The sequence below is a fragment of the Primulina tabacum genome, chromosome 14 (genome assembly GCF_025594145.1).
Source record: "Primulina tabacum isolate GXHZ01 chromosome 14, ASM2559414v2, whole genome shotgun sequence".
In the NCBI taxonomy this organism is placed as follows: Eukaryota; Viridiplantae; Streptophyta; class Magnoliopsida; order Lamiales; family Gesneriaceae; genus Primulina; species Primulina tabacum.
Window position 1 is genome coordinate 14,657,949 of NC_134563.1, and position 27,635 is coordinate 14,685,583.

Sequence of the window (27,635 nt, forward strand, 5' to 3'; positions counted from 1 at the left end):
CTTTACGATACTTTATTTTTACGTTGCATGCGATTTTATGATATATTTACTTGTTATTCACGATATATACATGTTGAGTCTTTAGACTCACTAGACTTGATTGTTGTAGGTATTGATGAGGTCGAGACCGCGGGCGGAGACCAGTGAGCGATCTTGGGACAGCAGTAGTAAACCCGAGGACCTCATGATTTAGTTTATGCACTTTTTATTATTCAAACTCAGTTCTAATACGTTGGATGATTTTAAATTGAGGTTTACGTTGGTTTATTTTTAAATTGTTGGTTGAAAACATTATTCGCTTCCGCTGTTATTTTAAAGAAAAAAAAATTATTTACATGTTTATTTTAATTAAAGGAGACAAGATAATTATTTATTTAGAAAATTTTTAATAATTCCGCAAAATTATGAATACGAAATACGGGCCTTTACATTTCCTGTATGCAACTTCACTGCTTCAAATTCTTTTCATCAATTATTTTGCTTATTAAGTATTTTAAGTTCAACAGCGGGCTAAATCAAGCTGCGACAAACTTCTACTCTTTTGAACAAGGAAGAATTGCTGCCTATAGACTATTTGAGATGATTAGTCGCTCATCTTCCACGGTTAATCATGATGGTCTGACCCTTGCATCCGTTCAAGGGAATATTGAGTTTCGAAATGTATATTTCAGCTATCTATCCCGCCCTGAAATTCCTATCTTAAGTGGGTTTTTCCTCACCGTGCCAGCTAAAAAGGCTGTGGCACTCGTTGGCAGAAATGGGTCTGGAAAAAGCAGTATCATACCGCTTATGGAACGGTTTTATGATCCTACATTAGGTATTACCATGTCATTTTGTTTAACATTTTTTGCATTAGATTTTTCAAACCTTTCCCAGATATTCGAATTGCATTTTCGTCATGCAGGAGAAGTCCTTTTGGATGGTGAAAATATAAAAAATCTGAAGCTGGAGTGGCTAAGGAGCCAAATTGGTTTAGTTATCCAGGAACCTGCCTTGCTGAGTTTGAGTATTAAGGACAACATTGGTTATGGACGAAATGCGTCTTTTGATCAAATTGAAGAAGCTGCAAAAATAGCTCATGCACACACCTTTATCAGCTCACTGGATAAAGGATATGATACTCAGGTTTTTCACTGAAAGTCTCAAATATAAATTTTGTCTGGTTCTACCCTTGTTTTATCTTAAAAAAATTCTGGCATTACAGGTTGGTAGAGCTTGTCTAGCCATGACAGAGGAACAGAAAATCAAACTCTCTGTTGCTAGGGCTGTGCTGTCCAATCCATCTATTTTACTACTTGATGAAGTCACCGGTGGACTTGATTTTGAAGCTGAAATATCTGTTCAAGAGGCTCTGGATGTTCTCATGCTGGGCAGATCAACCATAATAATAGCTAGACGCCTGAGTCTGATCAAGAATGCTGATTACATTGCTGTGATGGAGGAAGGCCAACTTGTTGAAATGGGAACACATGAAGAATTAATAAACCTGGATGGCCTATATGCTGAGCTTCTCAAATGTGAAGAAGCTACAAAACTTCCCCGGAGGTATAGTAGAGAAGCTAACTGACAAACCTCTAGAACTTTGTGATGAATCAAGGATAAAATGGCTTATTATGTCGCGAGCCATTGTAATGCTTCGTGAAATCATCACTATTATTAGGATATTTTCTTTTTTGAATCATCAGTTACAACAATTTTTTTTTAATATTTAATGAGAGTCATTTTATGTATATCCAGGATGCCAATGAGAACCCACAAGGAGAATGTGAGTTTGCAGATTGAAAACGATTCATCTGCAAGTCATGGCTTTCAAGAACCATCTTCCCCTAAAATGGTCAAGTCCCCATCTCTCCAAAGGGCTTCTGGCATCCATGTGGTTCGGCCTGCCGATGTTGCATTCCACTCTCAAGAATCTCCTCGAATTTGTAGCCCACCAGTAGAAGATATGATTGAAAATGGTGTGTGCATGGATGCAACACATGAAGAACCAACTATAGAGAGACAGGATAGTTTTGAGATGAGACTACCAGAGTTGCCCAAGATTGATGTTCATTCTGCACATAAACAAACAAATGCCTCAGATCCTGAATCTCCAGTTTCTCCTCTTCTGACATCTGACCCTAAAAGTGAACGCTCTCACTCACAGACATTTAATAGACCACCTAGTCTATTTGATGATGTACCTTTGACATTGAAAAAATCAAAGGGTGCACAATTTCAAAAGGAGCCATCATTTGGGAGGCTCATAGAGCTCAGCCTTGCAGAGTGGCTTTATGCTGTTTTAGGAAGCATTGGTGCTGCAATTTTTGGCTCTTTTAATCCTGTTCTTGCTTATGCTATTGCACTTACAGTAACGAGGTATTATAGAACAGATGAGAAACATCATATGCGTCAAGAAATAGATAGGTGGTGCTTAATCATTGCAGGCATGGGAATTGTGACTGTTATCGCAAATTTTCTACAGCACTTCTACTTTGGTATAATGGGGGAGAAAATGACTGAACGAGTTCGAAGAATGATGTTTTCAGGTATGTGATTGCATACGTACAATTAATTTCGTCGTGTTACTTCGTTCTTAGTGTTCCATCATTTTAAATGGGTGGATCATCAAATTGTCATAAGCATTATATCTTTTCCTTGATGGCTTCTGTGTTTTTTCTTCCATATTTGATAGCTATGCTTCAAAATGAAGTTGGATGGTTTGATTTAGAGGAGAACAGTGCTGATAACCTGTCCATGCGACTGGCAAATGATGCCACTTTTGTGAGAGCTGCTTTTAGCAACCGGCTTTCAATATTTATACAAGACAGTGCAGCTGTTATAGTTGCTGTTCTCATTGGGATGTTTTTGCATTGGCGGTTGGCTCTTGTTGCATTAGCAACTCTCCCCATTCTTACAGTTTCTGCAATAGCACAGGTATACTTCAAGTGTTTTTATTTTCTAGTGTATATGAATTCCTCTCTCAACCATTGCTACATTACTTGTGATGGCCGAGTGTAGTTAACTTCCCTGTAAAATTTTCCTGATTGCATGATAGTGGTTACTTTCCTTAGCACCAGGTGGTTAGCTTTTCATTCAAAACATTGAGATATATATTTTGAAGTGCCTCTGATATTATATTTAGACCGTTGCAAATGTTAACAAGGAAATCCAAATCAAACAAATTGATGTTATATCAAAAGGCTTGTTTAAACGAGTAGGTAAAGCTGTAAGTTGGTTTTGCTTTAATACTACTTTACAGTCTTTCTTTGCACCTGCACCTGCACCTGCAGCCACACACACTTCGAGCTCCAAAGCTTGCATCAGGCTCCTGATAATGATTTTGTTGCCATTGTCTTTAATTTTCCACTTAATTATGTGTAGCCGGTTTTTTATTCTTAAAATTACCAGATATGTTATTGTGACTTTCAAAAATTTAAAACAACACACTGTAAGTATCTCCATATTTTAAATGTTTTTTTGTAATTAATGTTTAATATATTAATCTTGTTAATACACTTTTTGAATGTACTTTGTTATTTTGGTTACTTGTGCTGTCGTGCTCTCTTCCTTTCACTCACACTTGCATTGGCGCTAGCATTCATATCTGCAGTTACTATGCGACCTAGATTCATTATAAACTGCTCAGTTCTTATATCCTCCAAATTCCTCATCTCTCTCTCTCTTGTTTACAAGCCGTGAAGTGTCACAAATATTATATCGAGAATAATCCTGCCCGTCAATACTTTGTTTATAGGTATAGATTGTAGAATGATGCACCTTCGCTAGGTTTTTCTTTCATTCTAATTTTTTCACAATATATCTAGTTCTCTTCTGATAATGCTTTTTCTGATAGAAACTTAATTGTTAGTGAAGCCCACACACAAGATTTTGCCATTCGCTGAGTAATAGTTGATAACGGACGCTCACAAGCGTGTACGGTGTGAATATAGTAGCTTCAAGCACTATTTTTCTGGGGATGTTGATCTTGTTTATTCATATATGTTTTTCCTCCATCTATATTCCTGTGACAAGACCAGCATAATTTTCCCCATATTAGCGACATATAAGCATTGTTGGTTGCTATTATATAATGCAAAAAAGCTGAATTTCACATGTAAGCATTGCTTGTTGCTGTTCTTTTAATGCAAAAGGCTAAATTTGAAGTTTAATCTTGCAGAAATTATGGCTTTCTGGATTTTCTAAGGGCATTCAGGAGATGCATAGGAAGGCTTCTTTGGTCTTGGAAGATGCTGTTAGAAATATTTATACTGTTGTAGCATTTTGTGCTGGTAACAAGGTGATGGAACTTTACAGGTGGCAACTTCAAAAGATATTCAAGAAAAGCTTTCTCCATGGAATGGCTATTGGATTTTCTCAATTTCTTTTGTTTGCTTGCAATGCTCTTCTCCTTTGGTATACTGCTCTTTCTGTGAAAAACGAATATGTGACTTTGTCGACAGCTATAAAGGAGTATATGGTCTTCTCTCTTGCCACTTTTGCACTGGTTGAACCTTTTGGTTTGGCTCCATATATTCTTAAAAGAAGAAAGTCCTTGACATCCGTTTTTGAAATAATTGATCGAGTACCTAAGATTGATCCTGATGATAATTCAGCATTAAAACCTCCAAATGTTTATGGAAGCATTGAATTTAAATATGTTGACTTCTCTTATCCAACTCGCCCGGAAGTCTTGGTACTCAGCAATTTCAGTCTCAAAGTGAATGGGGGACAAACTGTTGCAGTAGTTGGTGTCTCGGGATCTGGAAAGAGCACTATAATATCTTTGATAGAAAGGTTTTATGATCCAGTTGCAGGTCAGATGCTACTTGATGGACGAGATTTGAAATCTTACAACTTGAGATGGTTGAGGAACCACTTGGGTCTTGTTCAACAGGAACCAATAATTTTCTCAACCACCATAAGAGAAAACATTATATATGCAAGACATAATGCGAGTGAAGCTGAGATGAAAGAAGCAGCAAGAATAGCTAATGCTCATCATTTCATTAGCAGCTTGGCCCACGGTTATGATACACATGTTGGTATGAGGGGCGTAGCTTTGACTCCTGGACAAAAACAAAGAATTGCAATTGCCCGGGTCATTTTAAAGAAAGCCCCAATTTTATGAAGTGTAAAGGAAGGCACTCTTTGTAATTTTTATGTGTATATAAGAAAGAGATCGTGTTGTAAATTTGGGTAAAAATTTAGAGTTGCTTAAAACCCTTTGTAAAATATTAGAAGGTGTTTAAACCTATATGTTATTAAAATAAAACTTATATTGTAGAGCCCAAAATTCAGTATACGTAAAACTCATGTATATATTTAATTGTTAAATTATTTATTTAAGTTTAAAATGATTTATAGCGATATATGATCTATTTAAATCGTATTTTTTTAATTATTTATGTTTATGTGATACACGTTAAATATTTTCTTGAGTTTCATGTTTCAGGCGATTATTCGATGCAGGATCGAGGAAAAGAGACCGGCGACGATTTTTTTGGCAATTTTAATGTGGCATTTTATTGTAAGTTAGGATTGGGGAATTTTAAACGATTTATTTAATTTTTAGCATTTTACAAGCCTAATTAATTTATTAGGTGATTTTAAGATTTTAAAACTTTTAAAGTTTAGTCATTATGCATTTTATTTTGTTAATTAGACGATTTTGTACGAGTAGAGGGGACTAACTTTTAACTAACATTTTTATTTATCATTAAGCAATCTAATTACCCGTAATTAATCACACACACGTTACACACACTCACACACTTACACTTTTTTACACACACCACATATACAATTTGTACACACACATTTCTTTCTATTTTATTTCATCTTTTTGAAGAGAAAAACCTAGGGTTTTAAAAGAAAAGCAACCGCCCCCTTCCCTCTGTAATTTCCAGCAAGTTTCCGTCACTTTTCTTCGAGGAAAATAGTGCCACGTTCGTCCCGGATCGTCTCTCGAATCCTTCCCGCTTCGGTGTCGTCGTTTCGGTAACATTAAAAATTTAAAGGCATGTATATTCCGTTTTTCACGCGTCGATCTAATCATATTATGTGTTGTGATGTTTTTATGCGTAAAAATTCATGTGTGAAGTAAATAGTTTGAGCAGAAAATTGTTTGATCGATCTATGCAACGTTTTTAGATCTCAGAAATTCGTTTTTACTGTATTTTCGAGTACTGCGATTTTTCGGTCGATTTTATGGAAAAACTTTCAACATATGAAACATAGAACTTTTCGATACCTTCGATTTGATATAAAATTCGAAATATTTGGACAAAAATTGAGTGAGTTATGCTCGAATTTTGTGTCGTTTTATTGTTGCATTCGATATTGGGGTTGTTTGGATTGTTGGTACAGGTTGGAGTCAATACCGTAGCGTCCTAGGATGGGTCTCGTGGTATCGATTCATAGTCTAGGCGGCTTAATTGAGAGAAATAGACAGTGCAAGAATTTCCCCGCAGATTTGTTATCCCTAGGCTACACAGACCCATACACGGACCCTGAAACGAGATCCGTGCCCCTCCTTCTTTTCGAGTATGTCCTTACAGTAGGTACACGGACGCTTACACGAACCAGGACACAGGGTCCGGGTCCTCCCTTTTCTTTGAGACAAAGTTTACAGAGCCTACATGGACCCGTAGCCGGACCTGGGCACGGGGTCTGTGTACTCCATTTTTGGGCAAAATTATATTGATTGCTTTGGGGTTCGATGTCATGGTTTAGTACGATAATTATACGAGGTCAAGTTTCGAGTGATCTAGAATGTCATAAACTATTTAATTACATCAGTGGTGAGCACGAGAACTTACGTATAAGCTATGAAATTTAAGGGTTTGAACTCATGTTAGTATGTGCAGCAGTGGCCCCAAGCGAGATCCAACGAATCCCTCGACGCCAAGTAAGTATGTTCGACGTGCAAAAGAAAATATTTTCATGTTTTTGAGATATGCTAAATGTCTTGTGACCAAACTATGTATGTGATTAGAAAGCGGTAAAGCATGACCAGGGATCCATCCACCCCGTTAAAGCATGAACGTGTTTAGATCAAGATTGGAAAGCGGTAAAGCATGACCAGGGACTAATCCACCCGTTAAAGCATGAACGGGGATCTCATGTATGTGGCAGTGGATCTTCCCTATCAGCCCAGTACTGTGGTTTAGTCTGATCAGGCGTATTTATGTATGTGTCATTTGCTTTGAAACATATCTTTACGCAAAATGATATGTTTAAGAAAAGTTTCACGTTGTGTCACGTCTATGTTATGTATGTAAGCTCAAGCCTTTACACGCATGTTCAAGTTCTAAGTATGTTTATGGTATCACGTTCAAGTTTCAAATATGTATGCTCTGCTTTAAAGATGCATGTGGTTTTATTATGTAGTACTTGTTATATCCAGTTTATATATGTTGAGTTTTTAGACTCACTAGACTTGATCGATGCAGGTGAGGATGATTTTGAGGAGACGAGAGGTGGGGAACAGTGAGTTGGCTTGGAATGAGCGGGAGGCTAAACCCGAGGACCGACCTTATTTTTTTAAGTTTTTATGCAATGCTTCAACTACTCTGATTTTACGTTTTGGTTTATGATGTATAAACAAGTATTTTTCTTCAGCAAACTTTATATGTGATCTATCTTATTGCAAATAATTTTTTTTGGACAATTTATTTATGGTTACAATTTGAAAGTTTATGTTATATTTAAGAAATTTTTTATTTTTCCGCGAATTTCAAGTAGTTCAAAATACGATACGTTACACATATACTCTTAATTATGTTGTTGTAAATTTGCGTGCTTTAAGTGTATATGATAATATGTATTACATACTTTATGCTTCTACATACATAAAAATCTAATTGTAAAATTCAATTTCATTCACTTTTTATATAACAAAACAAAAAGCATAAACTATCAGGCTGTTTTTTCTATGAAAGGCATTGTTTTGTGAAGCACTGATCATGAAGGTCGTCGCACAGTATATGATGGAGAATAATCATAAGGGTCAAAAGAATTAGCGCTCCGGCTTGATAGGTAACCTGCAGTGAAGCAAAGAGGAGAAAAAATCAAGTGTCTCGAAAAATATGATCAACGGGTTCAGAATCGAGCAAGTGGAAAAGTGGCTTCAAATGTTAAACTGTGAAGGGCCTAAAACTCCTTTCTTGAAAATTTGCGGAAAATTAAAAATTTTCTTTTTAAAAGAACTTAAATGGCCTCATTCATAAAATCACTGGTGAATCAAGTTCAATATTTCAAAATATTGCAGCGGAAGAAAATTAAAGTTTTGCCAACAACAACGATTTAAAAATATCCAACGACTGATAAAATTGTTTGCGAAAAAAATAACAACTGCTGCTCTGAGGTCCTCGGGCGCCACTACTGCCGACCCAAGCTGGCTCACTGGTCCCCGCCCTCGGCCCTGGCCTCATCAGTACCTACAACAATCAAGTCTAGTGAGCCTAAAGACTCAGCATGCATATATCGCAGGTAACGAGTAAAAATCTGAATTTAAAATATGCATGAGTTAACATATCCTGTCCTGAGGCATACTGAAAATAATCTGTACTGAGCAATTATAATACGTGCATAACTGAACTGGAAATCACTGTAAAAATATTTGCTCCTTGGAGCCTGTACTGAAATATCTGGTAAAATTTTCTGTTGAGATTATGTTTTACGCCTGTGGCCACTGCACTAAGCTGAACTGATCGGTAACTGGCTACCGGGGAGGCTGAAACTGAACTGAGCTGGCCGGTCACTGGCGACCGGGTGGTACCATACTGAACTGATTGGTCACTGGCGACCGTATAAAATAACACTCCCACATAGTGAATGAACCACAAGCCATATCGCATAAATCTCAAAAATAATCATTTTCTATTTAATGCACGTAAAATAATTAACTGGCATAATGAAAATGTCCCGTAATTTTACCAACTGGATTGGATTGGATCGTTCCCAGGCTCGCTGCAACCTAACTGTGCCATGAAAAATATGCAATAGCTTAAACTTGACCAACTACGCAATTTACGTTCAAAAGATGCGACTATGACGCCTAATGACTTCGCATTTAATCATGACTCCGAGCCAACCTGAACCGACACTGAACCGACGTATAGTCATGATTAAAATACGCTGAAAAATCATAAAATAATGTTCCTAAAATGATAGGGTCGAAATCTAGGTGGAATGGAGGCCAAAACACGAAACGCTCTTTCGAGAGTCAATTTGGCACATTGCACCGTAAATTCTCGTACGACCTTGAAAATGATCCGAATGACAAACGGTCAAAAACATGACCTTCCCAACTCAATGAGACACTGTCCAGTCCAAGGCCATGGGCTAAAAGCCAACCAAGAACTCAAACGAGCCTTCTAAACGACACAGCAACTTGCTGTAATTTCCAGCAGCTGCGCAACTACAAGACTTGCGTTGGTTTCGAGACTATAGGCCATTAGGGGCGTGAACCACCGACCAGAGACTCTTACCAACATCCCAAGGAATGATTTGAACCATGGCTAAGGGCCCTAGGCCAGCCACAATCCGCATCACACCATAACTCAACCGAAGGGTCCAACCGAGAGCAACGTGCATGCGTGTGTAGTGTTTATGCTATGATCGATGTCTCGTGTCGTTCCAATGGCCATTTGATTGACCATGGCACGATCTAGACATCTAGGAGCATGATATGAACCGTGGCTAAGGGCTATAGGCCAACCAAGATCCATACCAAGCAAACACAAACCGAAACCAAAAGCTGTCCAACCGAAGTAGCCGAAGGGGTATAGGGGCTGTTGTGATGTTTTTATTAAAAACCGATGAACCATGGACCAAGCCACCAAAAGGGCAACTTAGTCACGTCTTAGACTTGCTAGGGAAGTGATATAACCATGGCTAAGAGCCCTTAGGGCAGCCAAGATCAGATCCAAACCCCTTGACACAAAACTGAAATTTTCGAACACAAATCTGCGCCTATGGGAACTTGCTGTCATTCTGAATTTCCAGCAAGCATGGGGCTGGTTTGAATGGACCAACATGGTCCTAATGCATCCTACTACATGTATACAAGCCGCCTTGGGAGCCTGGAGTCGATCCAATACCTGAAACTCACAAACCAAAAGAAACCGTGAAGCTTGCCAAGGAATTCGAAAATTCTGCATGTGTGGTTTCAAAATGTTTTGACATGGATCTCGATTTTTGCTTGAATAAACATGATCATGTACTGAAAAATAAATGATAATATGACTTGATTGAGGTTTGAAAGAAATCTAGACATGCCTGGTTTCGTTTCGAAAGAAAACGAACGAAACGACGACGACGCGGCACGGAGGAGGTGGAGCGCTTCTCTTGTTTACCTTTCTTGCTCTCGATTTTTCTTCCCTTGCTTCCTACTGAATTCCCACGGTTTTCCTCTCTCAAAAACACTCTGAATTTCGTGACTAAGGGAGGGGGAATGATGGTTAGGAGGGTGAGGGAAGTGGGTGCAAGATATAAGGAAAGAATCAAGACCAAGTCTTCTCATTTTTGAATTTTGAATTATGGTTTGATATCAAATGAGTTGGTTGATGCTTCTAGGAGGTAGTGGCCGAAATTTTGCTTATTTTCTAGTCTAGGATATGTCCATTAATTAATTAAATTGTGCTCCCAAAAATCCTAGAATTATCCTACTAATTACATGCAAAGAATTGGTCAAAGTTGATGAGTTGGAAAATGAATCTTCTAGCACTAAGGGTGGCCGAAAAATGCATGATAAAATAAAGGGAAATGTTGATTATCTAGTCAACTAATAATCCTTGAAAGCCTTACTAATCCTTTAAATAATTTTAGTGAGCTAACCCCTTAATTAAATAACTTAAATGAGTTCATTTCTTAATCACCTCAAATAATTAAATTAAAATCCTCAACTAACTTAAATAATTCCTTAAACTTCTTTTTAACTTAAATGAACTTACTTGCTAGCTAAATTAACTTCTGGAAATATTTCTCAAATCTTAAATTCTATCTCAAAACTCCAACTCCGGTCCGGCCTCACTGAAATAACTGAAATGCTAAAAATCAAACTACTGAACTGAAATAATAAAATAATTAACTTCAAACAAATGCATTTAAAATAATCATGCAATGAAGTCAATTAAATTTAAAAATCTAAAATTATGCATGGCTTATACGTCTACTGATATACGGGTTCTACATAAACACTCCACGTATGCTCGAAACATAGGATTATATTTACTGATAACAAAGCTTAAAAATAAATATTATGTTCTCCAAAAATCGTGGACTTCATTTTTTATCTTTATTCTGTATGAACCAGTCACGAATAAAGCTCACATCAAAGAGCAACATTCAATCGTGGATCACACATATATCCATGACTCATTGTACTCAATCACAAACTAACATTGTGCTACGAGAGTTATATAACACTTGGAAATATGTTTTCGCAGCACAAAAGCTGAACCTGAGTACCTGAAGAGCAGCCATGCCCATAGTCGTTCCTATTAAATTTCGTATGGCAGGATCTATGTTAAGTTTTCTTGTTGACCATCACAATCCACCAATAGATAATGTTGCAGTCCAGTATTCGATGGTCGAGCTGGTTTACATTAGGGATATAACAACAGAAAATAATGTATTAAATACATTAGAATATATGCAATTTAACAGACAACCACAACTGGAAAAGTTTATTCAAGAATTCTTTCTTTATCTACATGAAGACAAATAAGGAATCAAACCAGCATTGTACATGCTGCTGAGTTCTACTCATACTTTCTCGCAGCATCTTCGAGATGAGAGATAAGTCTGCGACAATGTGTAAGCTTCTGGGTTTTTGCTTAAACCATGATTCTGCGGCTAAATTACTTGAAAGTTAAAACCATGTTTCCTGCCATGAAATGATCAACCAGCTGTTGCAACAACTCCACCGAATTTCTTATTAGTTGAAAAACAGGCATTATTAAGAGGTCCCAAGAAACATCGCTGATAGGTTATTATAATTACATGGTTTAACAAGACGCAACTAGATAATTGATGACCTAAAGAATGCGAACTGTTTCTGTTACTACATACTCCATCTTCAACCTTTGATCTCCAAAAACTCCTCGTCATAGAATTTTTAATATACAATCTTTATTAACTCAAAGTGTAATAGACAATCTTTATTTTAATATAATTTTTTTTTATGGTTTTGTTTTACTTTATCTGTATACTCATGCAATCACCATAGATAAAGTCTTTGATTATACTTTAATACAAATGAATCGTAATTCGATGTTGAAACTCATTTGTAAACACTGTATAATATAAATTCGTTCCTAATCGATTCAACCGCCTAAAACATGGAAAAAAGTCGCTTGAGCTCGAGACTAGCATCCGTGATGTTGTGTACCGCGTTTCTTGGCAAGGGAATAGAGATGTCCAAACATGCAGATGAGTAGTAATATGATGATTATACCGAAATACCCTCCCTCGGACTTTCCAAGTGGTTATCATTCATCGAGAGGTTAAGTCCGTGGTTATGATTGTACACCATTAGTCCTTACGATCCGGGACAACACTGATGCTCTACATGCTAGGGTTGTGCTTTGAGTTGTATACCGACTCCAGGAGGGTCATCAGGTGGTGAGATTGGGTACAATTGCGACACATGTAGGGCCAGTGCATTGTAGTCAGGAATTCACCGCTCACCTACGGGTGTGGATATCCTATGTGATCTGATGAAATAATACTGTATGAAATCTCTGGCCAGAGCATGAGATGTACGTTAGAGAAGGAGTTCTCCAATTGTACATGCGATGCCACTATTTATTGTCAAAGATGTGTCACATAGTTATCGAAATAATATGCAACCCTCGATGAACCAATGGTTGCAGATTCGATCGGGATATATTAGATGAAGGGATCGTACTGTACGTTAATCATAATCGATTGATTTTTGTAGGCACTATCAGTGATACCTAGGGAATCATGGGGCGACGCTACTAGACGCTCTTACCATGATTCGATGGGTTTAATCAGAAATATGATTTCTGACATTCTCATTATCAATAGTTGATACATAGAATGGAGCAAATTATGTTCTGAATCACAAAAAGTTGTGAACCACGGCTAGTTGTATCCCTTAACCATTGTGGGTCACACAAGCACTGATGTACTTGTTCCAGTCGAGATAATAAATTAAATGAGTTGAATTTATTATAAATAATTTTGATATGATCAATCAATAAACTTATAAATAAAGTTTATAAAAGATTATAGATATTTTGAGAGCATGACTTTAAAATAATCAAAGGGAGTGCAGCTGCCTTATTTGGGCATTGGTGATCTCGAAATTAAAATGTGCGTCGTAATAAAAATAGTTGAAATTGTCACATCGATGATGTTGGATCGTCGATCGGGATTATGATGAGATTAGTGTAATGAGAGCATAGATCATGGGCTTGTAAGAGTATAAGCCCATCATGCTAATTTATTATAAAATTCAAATGAGCTTTAATAATTAAATTATATTTTAATGAATTAAAATATAGCGCATTAAGTTTTTATTAAATATGTTATTGATTTATTTAATATGAAAATATTCATGATACCATAATTTAAAACTTGTACACAAAGAAAAATAATATTAATGCATGATATTCTCAAAATATATGTATCAATATTCGAGATTGCATTTAATATGGCATAGATTTAGAATCTTTAGTTAACTTAATTAATTGGATTAATTAAGTAAAAAGAAAGATTAGAAATATAATTAATTTTTTTTAATAAAAAGGCATTCATTCGAGATTAACCATGATATGAGATGTATTTTTGGAATCTTTTAATTAAATTAATTAATTAGATTAATTAAGTAAAGAAAGGATTAGAAAATAATTATAAGGATTTTTCATTCTTATTTTACCAAAGAAAAAGCATCCAAAAGGCTTAAGCAAGAAAAATATACTTTCGGCTCTTCCCAATTTTCAAAGGAGCTCTCGAAAATCCCTTTTCAAAAAGAAGAAAAATTTGGCCACTCCAAGTTTGAGAGTTATACCGGTTTTTAGTGTTCTATCTCTCCGAGAAATATATTCTATTTTTCTAGTACAATTTAGAAGAGTAATAAATATTCCAGTCGTGGACTTGATACGGAGATCGAAGACAGTTCGTAGGTAAATTCTGAAAGGGGATCGGTTACGGTGCCCGGTTGCGCAACGGAAGTTTTGTAAAAATTTGTTTTTCAAAAAGAAAACCAACCACCTCAACCACTATAGTGTGTAGCAAATACGAAAAACACGAAATATGTCATACATATGGTGTTTTAAGAAAATATATCTATCAATCTTAAAAGATTGATGTTGGCTCCAACTTAGTTGATATACAACTAAGCTCTTGATGGCAAGACAATCTTCAAGCTCTCCTTGCTCCAAAATTAGGCCCACCACCAACTAGCTAGATCCCCTCTTATTTTGCACTAGAAAAATAAGAGGATTTTTCAAAGAGAAGTGTGTGCTATCCTCAACAATTGAAGAAGCAAAAATGAAGGGAAAATGGCACACAAAGTTTCGGCCAAGAAATTTGTGGGAGGAGAGAAGATTGTTTTCTTGGTGAGTGAAAAAGTAGTAAAAGTGCATTAGCATGCCATGCAGTTTTAAATGAAAAAGTATTCCCCAACTCTTCACCTCCCAAGCATGCAATGTAAGTGGGCTTGTAACATTTACAAAGCCCATGGACTTTAGTTTTAAATGTCTCAAACACATTTGAGTCCATTTAAAACTTTACTTGATTTTACTCAAGCTCACTAGTTTAATAATTATTTCTAATTGGGCTCAACAAGGCCCAATGTTATTTAATTAATTCAACACTTGAATTAATTTAATTATTTGGACTCTACTAGGCCCACTAGTGTTTAATTAATTCAACACTTGAATTAATTTAATTTAGTCCATAATAATGTTTATGAAAATCACAATTTTCAAATACATTATTTGTTTGGCCAACTTTTAATTTAGTAACACTTACTCAAAATTAAAAGTTACATTCTCCTTATAGAAGTCATACTTCTATTTTATTTACGCTTATAAACTCCTTTATAAGCCGTTCAACACATTGATCTATTTTACTTTTCAACGGGATCTAGAAAGCTAGCACTTGTGTGGCCATCAATGGTTCATTGATACAACTAGCCGTGGGTTCACATCTGCATGTGATTTGGACTAAACATGTCCTTATACGAGCATACCCCAATTGCTCCATTCTTAATTATCAACTTCTTGATAATAAGAACGTCAGAACTCAAGTCTGATAGTACCCGACCAATCATGTTAAACGCCTAGCAGCATTGCTTACATGATTCCCTAGGTATCAAATGATAGTGCCTGCAAGAACCATTCAATTATGGTTAGCGTACAGTACGGTCCCTTCATCTCATATATCCCGACCGATTCGACAACCATTGGTATATCGAGAGTTGTCAATGAATCGATACTATGTGTCATGTCGTAGTTGCATCGATGGTGTAATCTATGAAATCCTTTTCATAATTACCACCATACTCTGATAAGAGATTTCATACTACATATACATGAGATCACATAGGATATCTATACCCGAAGGTAAGCGGTGAATCCCCGACTACAATGCATCGACTCCTATATGTTTCGACAAAACACCCAACCTTGCCACCTGATGACCCCATGAGAGTCGGTAAACAAGTCAAAGTGTAATGCTAGCACATAGAGTCTCAATGTTGTCCAGGGTCATAAGGACTAATGGTGTACAACCATAAACTAGGACGTTTCCACTCGATAAGTGAGAACCACTTGGAAAGTCCTATATGGAGGGTTGTTCCCTACACTCTACCAGGAGCACCTATCTGTATGCTCGGACATGACAATGTCCCCTAACATTGAAACATGGTACTCACATCGCAGATACTAGTCTCAAACTCGAGCGGCCTATATCCTTCTTAGCGGCGGCTGAATCGACTAGGAACTGTTTAGAATATACAGTATTCCAAATATGAGTTTCATGATACTCATCATATGAGCATCTCATATTCTTTCTACTATTTGTATATTAAAGGACTTTATCTATGCAACTAGCATGGGTATACAGATAAAGATGTGCCAAAACAATAATTTCAAATATTATTAAAATAAAGATTGTTTATACATAGAGTTTCATTGTAAACACTCGGCCAACACTTGGCTCGACGGGCACCTACTCTAACAATCTCCCACTTGCACTAGAGCCAACTACCCATATGCTTCAAACCCATCAATTCGCGATGATTCTCGAATAATGGTCCAGGTAAAGGCTTAGTTAGTGGATCAACAACATTATTTGCGGAGCCGACTTTGTCAATCGAGACTTCTCCTCTTTCCACAATCTCTCGGAGGATGTGGTACTTTCTCAATACATGTTTGGACTTCTGATGAGACCTTGGCTCCTTTGCTTGAGCAATGGCTCCCGTGTTGTCACAAAACACCGGGACAGAAGCAACTCCATTAGGAATGACGCCCAACTCTTGGACGAAATTCCTTATCCAAACAGCCTCCTTTGCTGCAGCTGATGCAGCAATATATTCTGCCTCAGTGGTGGAATCCGCTGTACTGTCTTGCTTGGAACTCTTCCAAGAGACAGCAGCACCATTGAGCATGAATATAAACCCAGAGGTTGACTTCGAGTCATCGATATCGCTTTGGAAGCTAGAGTCGGTATAGCCTTCTAATTTCAGTTCTCCACCCCCATAGACCAAGAACAATTTATTGGTCCTTCTCAAATACTTGAGGATGTCTTTCACAGCTTTCCAATGTGGAAGACCAGGGTTCGATTGATATCTACTCACTACACTTAGTGCGAAAGCCACGTCAGAACGTGTAGATATCATCCCATGCATGATGCTACCAATTGCAGATGCATACGGAATGCGTGTCATCGCCTCTATCTCTGCATCAGTCTTGGGAGACATAGACTTGGATAGGGACACGCCATGACACATTGGTAGATGTCCTCTCTTGGACTCATCCATCGAGAACCTCTTCACGATGGTATCAATGTAGGTGGACTGGGTGTGACCAAGCAATCTTCTTGATCTATCTCTATAGATCTGTATTCCCAATACAATAAATGCTCACCCAAGTCCTGCATCGAGAACTTACTCGCTAACCATATCTTAGTTGATTGCAACATTCCTACATCATTCCCAATGAGTAGAATGTCATCAACATACAACACCAAGAATGACACAGCACTCCCACTGACCTTCTTATACACACAGGGTTCCTCAGGATTCTTAGTAAAACCAAACTCTTTGATTGTACTGTTGAATCTGAGGTTCCAACTCCTAGATGCCTGCTTTAGACCATAAAAAGATCTCTGAAGTTTGCATACCATAAGCTCACTTCCGACAGATGTAAACCCTTCAGATTGAGACATGTAAATCTCTTCCTTAATATCCCCATTAAGAAAGGCTGTCTTGATATCCATCTGCCATATCTCATAGTCATACCATGCAGCTATGACTAGCAATATCCTAATGGACTTGAACATTGCAACTGGAGAAAAGGTTTCCTCAAAGTCAAATCCTTGTCTTTGAGTATATCCTTTTGCCACCAATCGCGCCTTGAAGGTCAGTACCTTCCCATCCGCCCCAAGTTTCCTCTTGTAAATCCATTTATACCCTATGGGAACAATTCCCTCAGGTGGATCCACGAGATTCCACACTTGGTTCGAATGCATGGAATTCATCTCAGATTCCATTGCTTCAAGCCACTTGGATGAATCGGCATCAGATAACGCTTCCTTGAAGGTCCTTGGATCACATCCATGGTTAGGCTCATCATGGCACTCTTCAAGAAGCAGACCATACCTCATAGGTGGTCTCGAGACTCTCTCGGATCTTCTAGGAGCTTGTTTCTCCTCTCTTGGCTCTTCGGGTGTGGGTTCTATAATTATGGGTGTTTCTCGAACCTCTCCGAGTTCTATCATCTCCTCTTTTCTATCCAATAGAAATTCCTTTTCCAAAAAGGTTGCATTCCTAGAAACAAACACTTTTGTTTCTTGGGGATGATAGAAGTAGTATCCAAATGAATTCTTTGAATATCCCACAAAGTAACATAAAATGGATCGACTATCCAATTTATCTCCCACTACCTGCTTCACATAAGCAGGGCACCCCCATATTCTAAGATAAGAATATTTGGGTGGCTTACCCATCCATATCTCATATGGTGTCTTGTCAACTGCCTTTGAATGGATATTGTTCAACAACAGTGCCGCTGTCTCAAGCGCATATCCCCAAAGGATGGCGGCAACTCCGTGAACCCCATCATAGACCGAACCACGTCCATCAAAGTCCGGTTACGACGCTCCGAAACACCATTCAACTGTGGCTTAGCAGGCGGAGTCCACTGCGAGAGAATCCCATTCTCCCTAAGATACTCTTGGAAGTCGGCACTCAAGTTCTCACCACCTCGATCCGATCGAAGTGTCTTGATGCTTCGTCCCAATTGTTTCTCTACTTTACTTCTGAATTCTTTGAACCTTTCAAAGGCTTTAGACTTGTATTTCATCAAATACACATACCCATACCTCGAAAAGTCATCGGTAAAGGTGATGAAGTATGCATGTCCATGCTTAGTGGTGATGCTAAGCGGACCGCACACATCGGTATGGATCAAATCCAATAACCCTTTGGCTCGCTCCACATGGCCTTTAAAGTGAATTTTGGTCATCTTTCCTTTTAGACAGGATTCACAAGTCGTGAGAGCATTAATATTAAACATATCAAACATGCTCACTCCCACTAGCTTGTTCATCTTTCTTAGGGAAATATGTCCTAATCAAGCATGCCACAATTGTGCCGAATTAAGAGTATCTTGTTTTCGCTTGTTTGTTGTTGTTATTGCTAGGACATTGTTTAGTGGAATATCTTTCAATTTTAAGTTATAGAGATTGTTTTCAAGTTCTCCAGTACTAATTAAACATTCATTCTTGTAAATGTTGCAAACACCTTTACTAAATAAACAAGAATATCCATCTTTATCATGCATAGAAATGGAAACAATATTTTTCACCAAATCAGGTACAAACAAAACATCTCTTAAAATCAACTTAAAATCATTGTTCAACAATAGGTAAACATTTCCCACGGCCTTGGCAGCAACTCTTGCTCCATTGCCCAACCTCAAGAAGGTCTCACCTTCTCTAAGTCTCCTACTTCTTCCCATCCTCTGTAAATCATTACAGAGATGTGAGCCACTGCCGGTATCCAATACCCAAGAAGTAGAGTTAATTGAAATGTTTAATTCAATGTAGAACATACCGTTTTCAGAACTCTTCTGGGCAGGATATTCTCTGCAGTTACGCCTCCAATGTCCAGGCTTTTAGCAGTGATGACAAATATCAGCAGTCTTGTCAGCCTTCACTGGTGTGGCTGCCACAACGAGATTCGGAGCTTGCCTCTTCAAGGGCACGTTCTTCTTGGGATGTTGGAAAGAACGCTTCTTTCCCTTCCCAGGTGGACCAGTCTTCGTACCAGATGAAGAGCCCATATAAAGAACCGACTTCTCATTTTTCATAGAAGCCTGCATATAAAACTTGGCTTTCAAGTCATGGTCACACCATTCCTTGTAAGTCTGCAATTCCTCAGGAGTGCAGTCAGTCGGAGCCTCAACAGGGGACGACTTAGTAAGTGCATACGCTATCCTTTCCGAATTCAAGACGATTTTCAGATTTCTTAGCCAATTGAGGTAATTAAGTCCGGTTAATACGTGTTTGTCGAGTATTACAGATAGCGGATTGCGAATCGAAGACATTGTCAAAAAGTATTGAAAAGTAAAACAGATAAATGTTAATGACTATTTTAAAATATTTAGTAAGATATGAAGTATGGACTTTTACTTCATAAATTTTTTTACTCCCACTGCTTTGACATCTTTCACTACCCTCTAGTGAAAACGGGAAACTCCTTTCCTCAGTAGGTACGCAAGGTCCAATTAGCGAATTATGATCCCGAATAATATCAGCCAATCACAATTCCTACAAGGTAGTTTCCAATTGCATCTCCATGCAACCCTCTACGTAAACTTTTGTCTCACGTTTGATTATGACCCTAATAATATGACGTCGTTCATCTTTACGTGTCAAGCCTTACCCATCGATGTTGAACCTTAATGGACGGTCGCCATGAGTTCCCTCAATAATATGAGCCGAAATCATGGGAGTTCCACGTAGTTCACATTACCATGTCAATGGATGTCACAGCTTTCCGGCACCCAGGGCCCTCCAATAATATGAGCCAAGCCCCGAGCACGGGTAGCGTTTATCATGCACCCATTGTCGATGGAAGACATGGAAATTATAAACAACTTTATAATTCCCCTTTTCGGGCTTGATATTAATTTTGAATCTTATTCAAAATGAGGGTTTTTAATTTTGAAAGGTCTCATCATTAATTTTATTTAAAAAACTCGCCATGTTTGATCGTATGTTTGTCCGGATTCATGCAACTTTGTTATTATCATAATAATAACGCACATACTCATTATTTATAACATATCATGCATATATTATAAACAGTAAACAAAACAAGGATGATCAATCGCTCCAAAACTAATGGCCCGTGTGAGCTAAGGACAGGCCTAGGTCCAATCCTAGGGAAATGCATGTGATGCAAATGCAACTATTACATAAGCTTCCAATATTTACATATCTTCGATCTTCATAATCATCAAGGCCACGATCTTCCAATCTTGATCTTCCACTATTCTAATATTTACAAATAAATATCCATGACAAATAGGGATACATCTCATGGGGTGGGAACGGGCCATAAACCAAGCCCACTTTATAAATTGATAATTATTACAATCATTCAACACAAAATATCCTAGCATACACCTAGCAAATTGGGCTTGGGCTTCTGATCATCCTTCATGCATAATATCATATATCATACACCATCAATTAATTATCACAATAATTAATTGATCCAATATTATATATCTTGATCCAATCACTAACCGCCACGATTATAAACTAAATTAACAAAGTATACAAACTCCTTTGTCTACTTTCTAATTAATTTATTTATAACTGAATTTCTTGTAAATCACAATTTACTATAAATAATTAAAGTCCAACTTCAATTATTTATTTCATGAGATAATATGTACAACTTTTGTGGATTTAAACTTAAGGGCCCAAAAAATCATTTTTTTCACCAAAAACATTTTAGCCCATTTAAATTCACAAATTGTATTAGCTATATAATGGCCCAACAACTTCAAGGCCCATGACACTTTGATATTCCAAAACACTTTTGGAAACCCTAGTCGTCATCGCCGTCGCCAGAGCTCCGTCGCCGGATTCCGGCCAACTTGCACACAAATTTTTTTTAAATGAGGGTCGTTCGGGCGGCCCCTCGGGCTGTCCTTGCTGCCCGAAATGGGCAGCCCCTCGGGCAGCCCGAGCTACCCGAAATGGGCAGGCAATTTGCTTCCCAAAAATGCCCAAAAACCAGCCTTCGATTTGTTGTTTTGATTGTCTCATGCGGTTAGAAATCGACCTCAATATAATATCATGTATTTGCTACACCAAAATTGTAACCTTAGCTCTGATACCACTTGAAAGGGAATCGGTTAAGGTGCCCGGTTGCGCAACGGAAGTTTTGTAAAAATTTGTTTTTCAACAAGAAAACCGAGCACCTCAACCACTATAGTGTGTAGCAAATACGAAAAACACGAAATATGTCATACATAGGGTGTTTTAAGAAAATATACCTATCAATCTTAAAAGATTGATGTTGGCTCCAACTTAGTTGATATACAACTAAGCTCTTGATGGCAAGACAATCTTCAAGCTCTCCTTGCTCCAAAATTAGGCCCAGCACCAACTAGCTAGATCCCTTCTTATTTTGCACTAGAAAAATAAGAGGATTTTTCAAAGAGAAGTGTGTGCTATCCTCAACAATTGAAGAAGCAAAAATGAAGGGAAAATGGCACACAAAGTTTCGGCCAAGAGGTTTGTGGGAGGAGAGAAGATTGTTTTCTTGGTGAGTGAAAAAAGTAGTAAAAGTGCATTAGCATGCCATGCAATTTTAAATGAAAAAGTATTCCCCAACTCTTCACCTCCCAAGCATGCAATATAAGTGGGCTTGTAACATTTACAAAGCCCATGGACTTCAGTTTTAAATGTCTCAAACACATTTGAGTCCATTTAAAACTTTACTTGATTTTACTCAAGCCCACTAGTTTAATAATCATTTCTAATTGGGCTCAACAAGGCCCAGTATTATTTAATTAATTCAACACTTGAATTAATTTAATTATTTGGACTCTACTAGGCGCACTAGTGTTTAATTAATTCAACACTTGAATTAATTTAATTTAGTCCAAAATAATGTTTATGAAAATCATAATTTTCAAATACATTATTTGTTTGGCCAACTTTTAATTTAGGAACACTTCCTCAAAATTAAAAGTTACATTCTCCTTATAGAATTCATACTTCTATTTTATTTACGCTTATAAACTCCTTTATAAGCCGTTCAACACATTGAACTATTTTACTTCTCAACGGGATCTAGAAAGCTAGCACTTGTGTGGCTCTCAATGGTTCATTGATACAACTAGCCGTGGGTTCACATCTCCATGTGATTCGGACTAAACATGTCCTTATACGAGCATACCCCAATTGTTCCATTCTTAATTATCAACTCCTTGATAATAAGAACGTCAGAACTCAAGTCTAATAGTACCCAACCAATCATGTTAAACGCCTAGCAGCATTGCTTACATGATTCCCTAGGTATCAAATGATAGTGCCTGCAAGAACCATTCAATTATGGTTAGCGTAGAGTACGGTCCATTCATCTCATATATCCCGACCGATTCGACAATCACTGGTATATCGAGAGTTGTCAATGAATCGATACTATGTGTCATGTCGTAGTTGCATCGATGGTGTAATCTATGAAACCCTTTTCATAATTACCACCATACTCTGATCAGAGATTTCATACTACATATACAGGAGATCACATAGGATATCCATACCCGAAGGTAAGCTGTGAATCCCCGACTACAATGCATCGACTCCTATATGTTTCGACAAAACACCCAATCTTGCCACGTGATGACCCCATGAGAGTAGATAAACAAGTCAAAGTGTAATGCTAGCACATAGAGTCTCAATCTTGTCCCGGGTCATAAGGACTAAGGGTGTACAACCATAAACTAGGACGTTTCCACTCGATAAGTGAGAACCACTTGGAAAGTCCTATATAGAGGGTTGTTCCGTGCACTCTACCAGGAGCACCTATCTGCATGCTCGGACATGACAATGTCCCCTAACAATGAAACATGGTACTCACATTGCAGATACTAGTCTCAAACTCGAGCGGCCTATATCCTTCTTAGCGGCGGATGAATCGACTAGGAACTGTTTAGAATATACAGTATTCCAAGTATGAGTTTCATGATACTCATCATATGAGCATCTCATATTCTTTCTACTATTTATATATTAAAGGACTTTACCTATGCAACTAGCATGGGTATACAGATAAAGATGTGCCAAAATAATAATTTCAAATATTATTAAAATAAAGATTGTTTATACATAAAGTTTCATTGTGAACACTCGACCAACACTTGGCTCGACGAGCACCTACTCTAACAAATTTAACAAGAGCTATATCTGCCAATACCGGAATAGTTGGAGCTGAGTGAATTAATTCACTAAAGGTATATTATTAAACATCATTTGTGTGTTTATTTTATTTAAACTATACGAGTGTCTAAAGAATATTTTAAACGTCAAAATAAAATTTTATTTAAACTTCCGCTGCGATTTGGACACGAGAAAACCGATGTCCCAACAATTCAAAGTCAGGTTCTCTTTATCGTATGGTTTAAATCATGTTGAATAATATTTATAACAACACAAAAATTTTTTTCAGAAATTTTATGCACCATAAAATTTTTTATTTTTATCAAATTTTCGAAAAAAAAAATTTATTTTCGAATCTGCATGGAACTGTTTCGGGCAGACCTTACGCGCAGGGTCGCGCGCGCAGGAGCTGCACGGAGCGTGTGCGCGGTCTGCGCGCATCGAGGGCGCGGCCTGTGCGTGGCCTGCGCGCCGCGGGCGCACAACGTGTCCGCCACTGCCTGATACGATTGGGGAGCGGCCAGGCAGGTGCCCGGGCACGTCTCGGGCACCGTGCCAGGTCGTGAGCTTGAATTGTTCGGGCCTATGGTGCGATTTTCTTATTTTACAAAATTTTGGATAAAATTGATATTTTATGAAAATTGTTAAATTTTTCCTTAAAATAAAATTTTGCTAAATTTAAAATTTTCTTGCAAGGTAAATAATTTGAATATGATTTTAATTATTTATGGTAAAAATATGTTTTACAAGAAATCTTTTATTGTTTAATCAATTGGAAATTAAACTAAATGTGTGTGTTTATTTAATTTATTAATTCTTCAATAATTGTAGTGGTTATTGATAATATTATTAGATACATGATTTAATCAATTAATTAAATTTGTTTAATTAAATTGATGTTAATATTTGATATTAAATGCATGAAGGAGGATCGAGAGCCTTGACCAATGTGTTAGTTGCATGTTAGGATATTTTACTGTTTGAATTCATTTTGTTAATATTTGATATTATTAAAGTGGACCTGGTTCATGGCCCGTTCCTGATATCGGTGGATTTTACTTGTTTTTCATATCGTATTATGTCCCGTTGTGTTGCATTTATCATTTAGATTACATGCATTTTGTATTATTTTAGCATAATTTATGTTTTATTGTTGCTCATGCGTTTAGTTGGTGAAAATGCAGGTGAGTCGTTCATAAACTGAAAATTAAAGAAAAAGAGTAGAAAGCCATCCGCCCGGGAGCACATTCACATCCGCCTGGGCGCCTCCAAGGCGTGAGAAAAGGATTTTTTGCGAAGGTCATCCGCCCAGGCAGAAACTTATGTCCGCCCTGGCGCGTCAAAGAAAAATAAAAATACAAGATTTGCGAAGGTCATCCGCCCGGGTGGAAACTTATGTCCGCTCGGGCGCGTTTGTAATTTTGGGAAGATTTTTTTGGACGATTTCTTCCCTTAATTCTGAATGTGCATGATATGGAGGGGATATTGGACGTTTTTGAGACCATTCATCATTATTCAGCAGCCACCATAAGCCTTGGAGAGGAATTCGCACTTGGATTGAAGATTCGAAGATTTCCGGGCATCGTCTTTGCGTTTTTCATCAAATCTAGTATATCTAACTTAGTTTTTGTGTTTGAAACATTGTTGTGTTTATTTTTATTATGAATTCTAGTAGCTAAACCAAAATATTTGTTGGGATTTAAGGGGATCCTACCTCAAACTTTGATTTAATTAATTTATATTTCGATTGTCGCTTTGTTCTTGAACGTGCTACTGTTTTTCATTGTGTTGTTAGAGCGTAGCTAACTTTAACAACGTTTTTATATTGCGAGTGAGTTTGAGAGAATAGCTTGTGATAGGAACGAGTAGTGTAGTCCGTGGATCTACAATTTACATAGATATATGAAATTGGATACGCGCCGATAGTCATAGTTCGGTAGGGCGAAAACTAGGGGATTTCAGAGATCGACATGCGATTCACTCTTGATAAATAATTAAAGACATTTAATTACTTCACTGAGTAGAATTAGTTTGGCATAGCTCGAGAGAGTGTGTTCAAACGAATAGGAAATCCTGTCGGAAGCATACAATCACTGTCGAACGAATTAGTTAATTAACGAGGGGTAGATGAACTGGAATTCCCAACAAATTCATTTCTCATTGAATTTTAACCAACCATTTTAGATTTTATATTTCATTATTCAAGTCTTGATTCTATTTTATTTGCATGTTTATTTGAGCATAGTAGTAATAATCAATCAATCAAATTTTCGTTGCTAAAGATTTGATAACTAGAAATAATAATTGTCAAATACAGTCTTCAGTGGAACGATACTCGTACTCACGTACATTATACTACTACTTGAGATCGTGCACTTGCGATGAATTTTGAGCATACAAAACCATATTTTTATTAAGGATTCTACAGTGCAAGTTTTGCTCGATCAAGTTTTTGGCGCCGTTGCCGGGGACTGTTAATTCACAATTTTATTTTTAGTTATTTTCTTTAGCATTGTTTCATTTTTATTAAATAAACAATCCATATTCTATTACAAATATCTCGTCCAGTGCATGCCAAAGTCACTTGACGTGGAGCTTGAGTGGTTCGACCCTGAAATTGAAAGAACTTTCCACATGAGAAGACAGCAGCAGAGACTGAAGGAACTGATGGAGAGACATGAGCACGAGCATGAGGAGGAACATCATGAAGATAGACATGTTGAGATGCCACACCGCATACCAATGCTGGAGTATGCCCAGCCTTCTTTGGATGGTGCACGCCCCAGCATTGTGAGGGCAAACCACTTCGAAATCAAACCAGCCATAATCCAGATGATTCAGAATACAGTCCAGTTTGGAGGATCTGCAGTAGATGATCATAACACGTATATCGTAGATTTTCTTGAAATTTGCGATACTTTTAAATTTATTGGATTTTCTGATGATGCTGTTAGGTTGCATTTATTTCTTTTCTCCTTACGTGATAAAGCTAAAGCATGGTTGAATTGTTTGCATGTAGGTTCGATCACCACATGGGAGGACATGGCGAAAGCGTTTCTCATTAAATGCTTTCCTCCATCTAAGACCATGAATCTGCGGGCAGACATCACCACATTTGCTCACTTCGAATAAGAATCTTTATATGAGGCATGGGAGCGTTTCAAGGATCTATTACGAAGATGCCCTCATCACGAATTGCCACTTGGGTTAGTTGTTCAAATCTTTTACTATGGCTTGCTTACTCTTAATCGTACTATGATAGATGCTGCTGCTTGTGGAAACCTCTTGCGAAAAACTGCTGAGGAAGGATATGAGTTGTTGGAGGAGATGGCTGCTAGCAGCTATCATCCTTAATCTGAAAGGAATAACCAGCGGAGAAGTGCAGGAGTCCACAAGGTAACTGACCTTTCTGCTATCACTGCACAGCTTGATTTTTTGACCAGGAAGTTGGACGGGTTGAATATGGGTGGCACGGCTATGCGTCTGCAAGAGATATTTTGCGAAAAATGCGGAGGAGAACACTAAGTTAAGGACTTTCAAGACAGTGGTCCATTTTATGTGCCAGAAGGGGCACCTGTGAATCAAGTGGGAGTCCAAAACCGTCCAAGGAATGATCCGTACTCAAACACATATAATCCTGGATGGAGGCAACATCCCAACTTCTCATGGGGTGGTCAAAGCAGTCAGAATCGACCAAAAGGAGGACAACCATACGGGAAACAACCGATGTACATATTTGATCCTCCTAAGGAAGAGAAGTCCAATTTGGAGCAGATGATGTCTAAGTTCATCTCATCTATCGAAACCAGACTCCAAAACCAAGATGCATCAATAAAGGGGGCTAGAGAATCAGATTGGGCAGTTAGCGAAGATGATAGCAAGTAGAGAGCCGGGCACCTTGCCAAGTAACACAGAGACCAATCCAAAGGAGCAAGTGAAGGCCATCAAGTTGAAGAGTGGGAAAATTTTAGAGTCTAGAGCAAAAGAAAATA

At 37.7% G+C, this 27,635-nt stretch overlaps 2 protein-coding genes and 1 non-coding gene across 8 annotated transcripts in view; 2 read left to right on the forward strand and 1 right to left on the reverse strand.

Annotated features, from left to right (window-relative positions):
* Positions 1–230, forward strand: part of LOC142524128 (ABC transporter B family member 20-like) — a 37,384-nt gene extending 37,154 nt beyond the window's left edge. For all 5 annotated transcript variants that reach the window (XR_012814835.1, XR_012814833.1, XR_012814836.1 and 2 more), the window contains one exon: positions 110–230. Coding sequence is in view for 1 of the 5 variants with exons in the window: in XM_075627901.1 (XP_075484016.1) it covers positions 110–193 (84 nt within the window). In the remaining 4 variants the exon portion in view is untranslated. The remainder of the gene's footprint in view (positions 1–109) is intronic.
* LOC142524127 (ABC transporter B family member 20-like) lies at positions 110–5,313 on the forward strand. 2 transcript variants are annotated; one of them, XM_075627898.1, is made up of 7 exons: positions 110–167; positions 507–817; positions 905–1,125; positions 1,205–1,545; positions 1,738–2,528; positions 2,675–2,916; positions 4,160–5,312. In XM_075627898.1, the coding sequence occupies exons 2-7, from the start codon at positions 580–582 to the stop codon at positions 5,108–5,110; spliced, it is 2,784 nt and encodes a 927-aa protein (XP_075484013.1). In that variant the 5' UTR covers positions 110–167; positions 507–579; the 3' UTR covers positions 5,111–5,312. The 2 variants fall into 2 exon arrangements, with proteins under 2 accessions (XP_075484013.1, XP_075484012.1); XM_075627897.1 differs by lacking the exon at positions 110–167 and having other exon boundaries at positions 382–817; positions 4,160–5,313.
* A 21,421-nt stretch (positions 5,314–26,734) lies between these two features.
* On the reverse strand, positions 26,735–26,840 carry LOC142525681 (small nucleolar RNA R71). Its single transcript, XR_012815132.1, has one exon. It is a non-coding gene; the product is annotated as a small nucleolar RNA R71 (small nucleolar RNA).
* Positions 26,841–27,635: the final 795 nt, after the last annotated feature.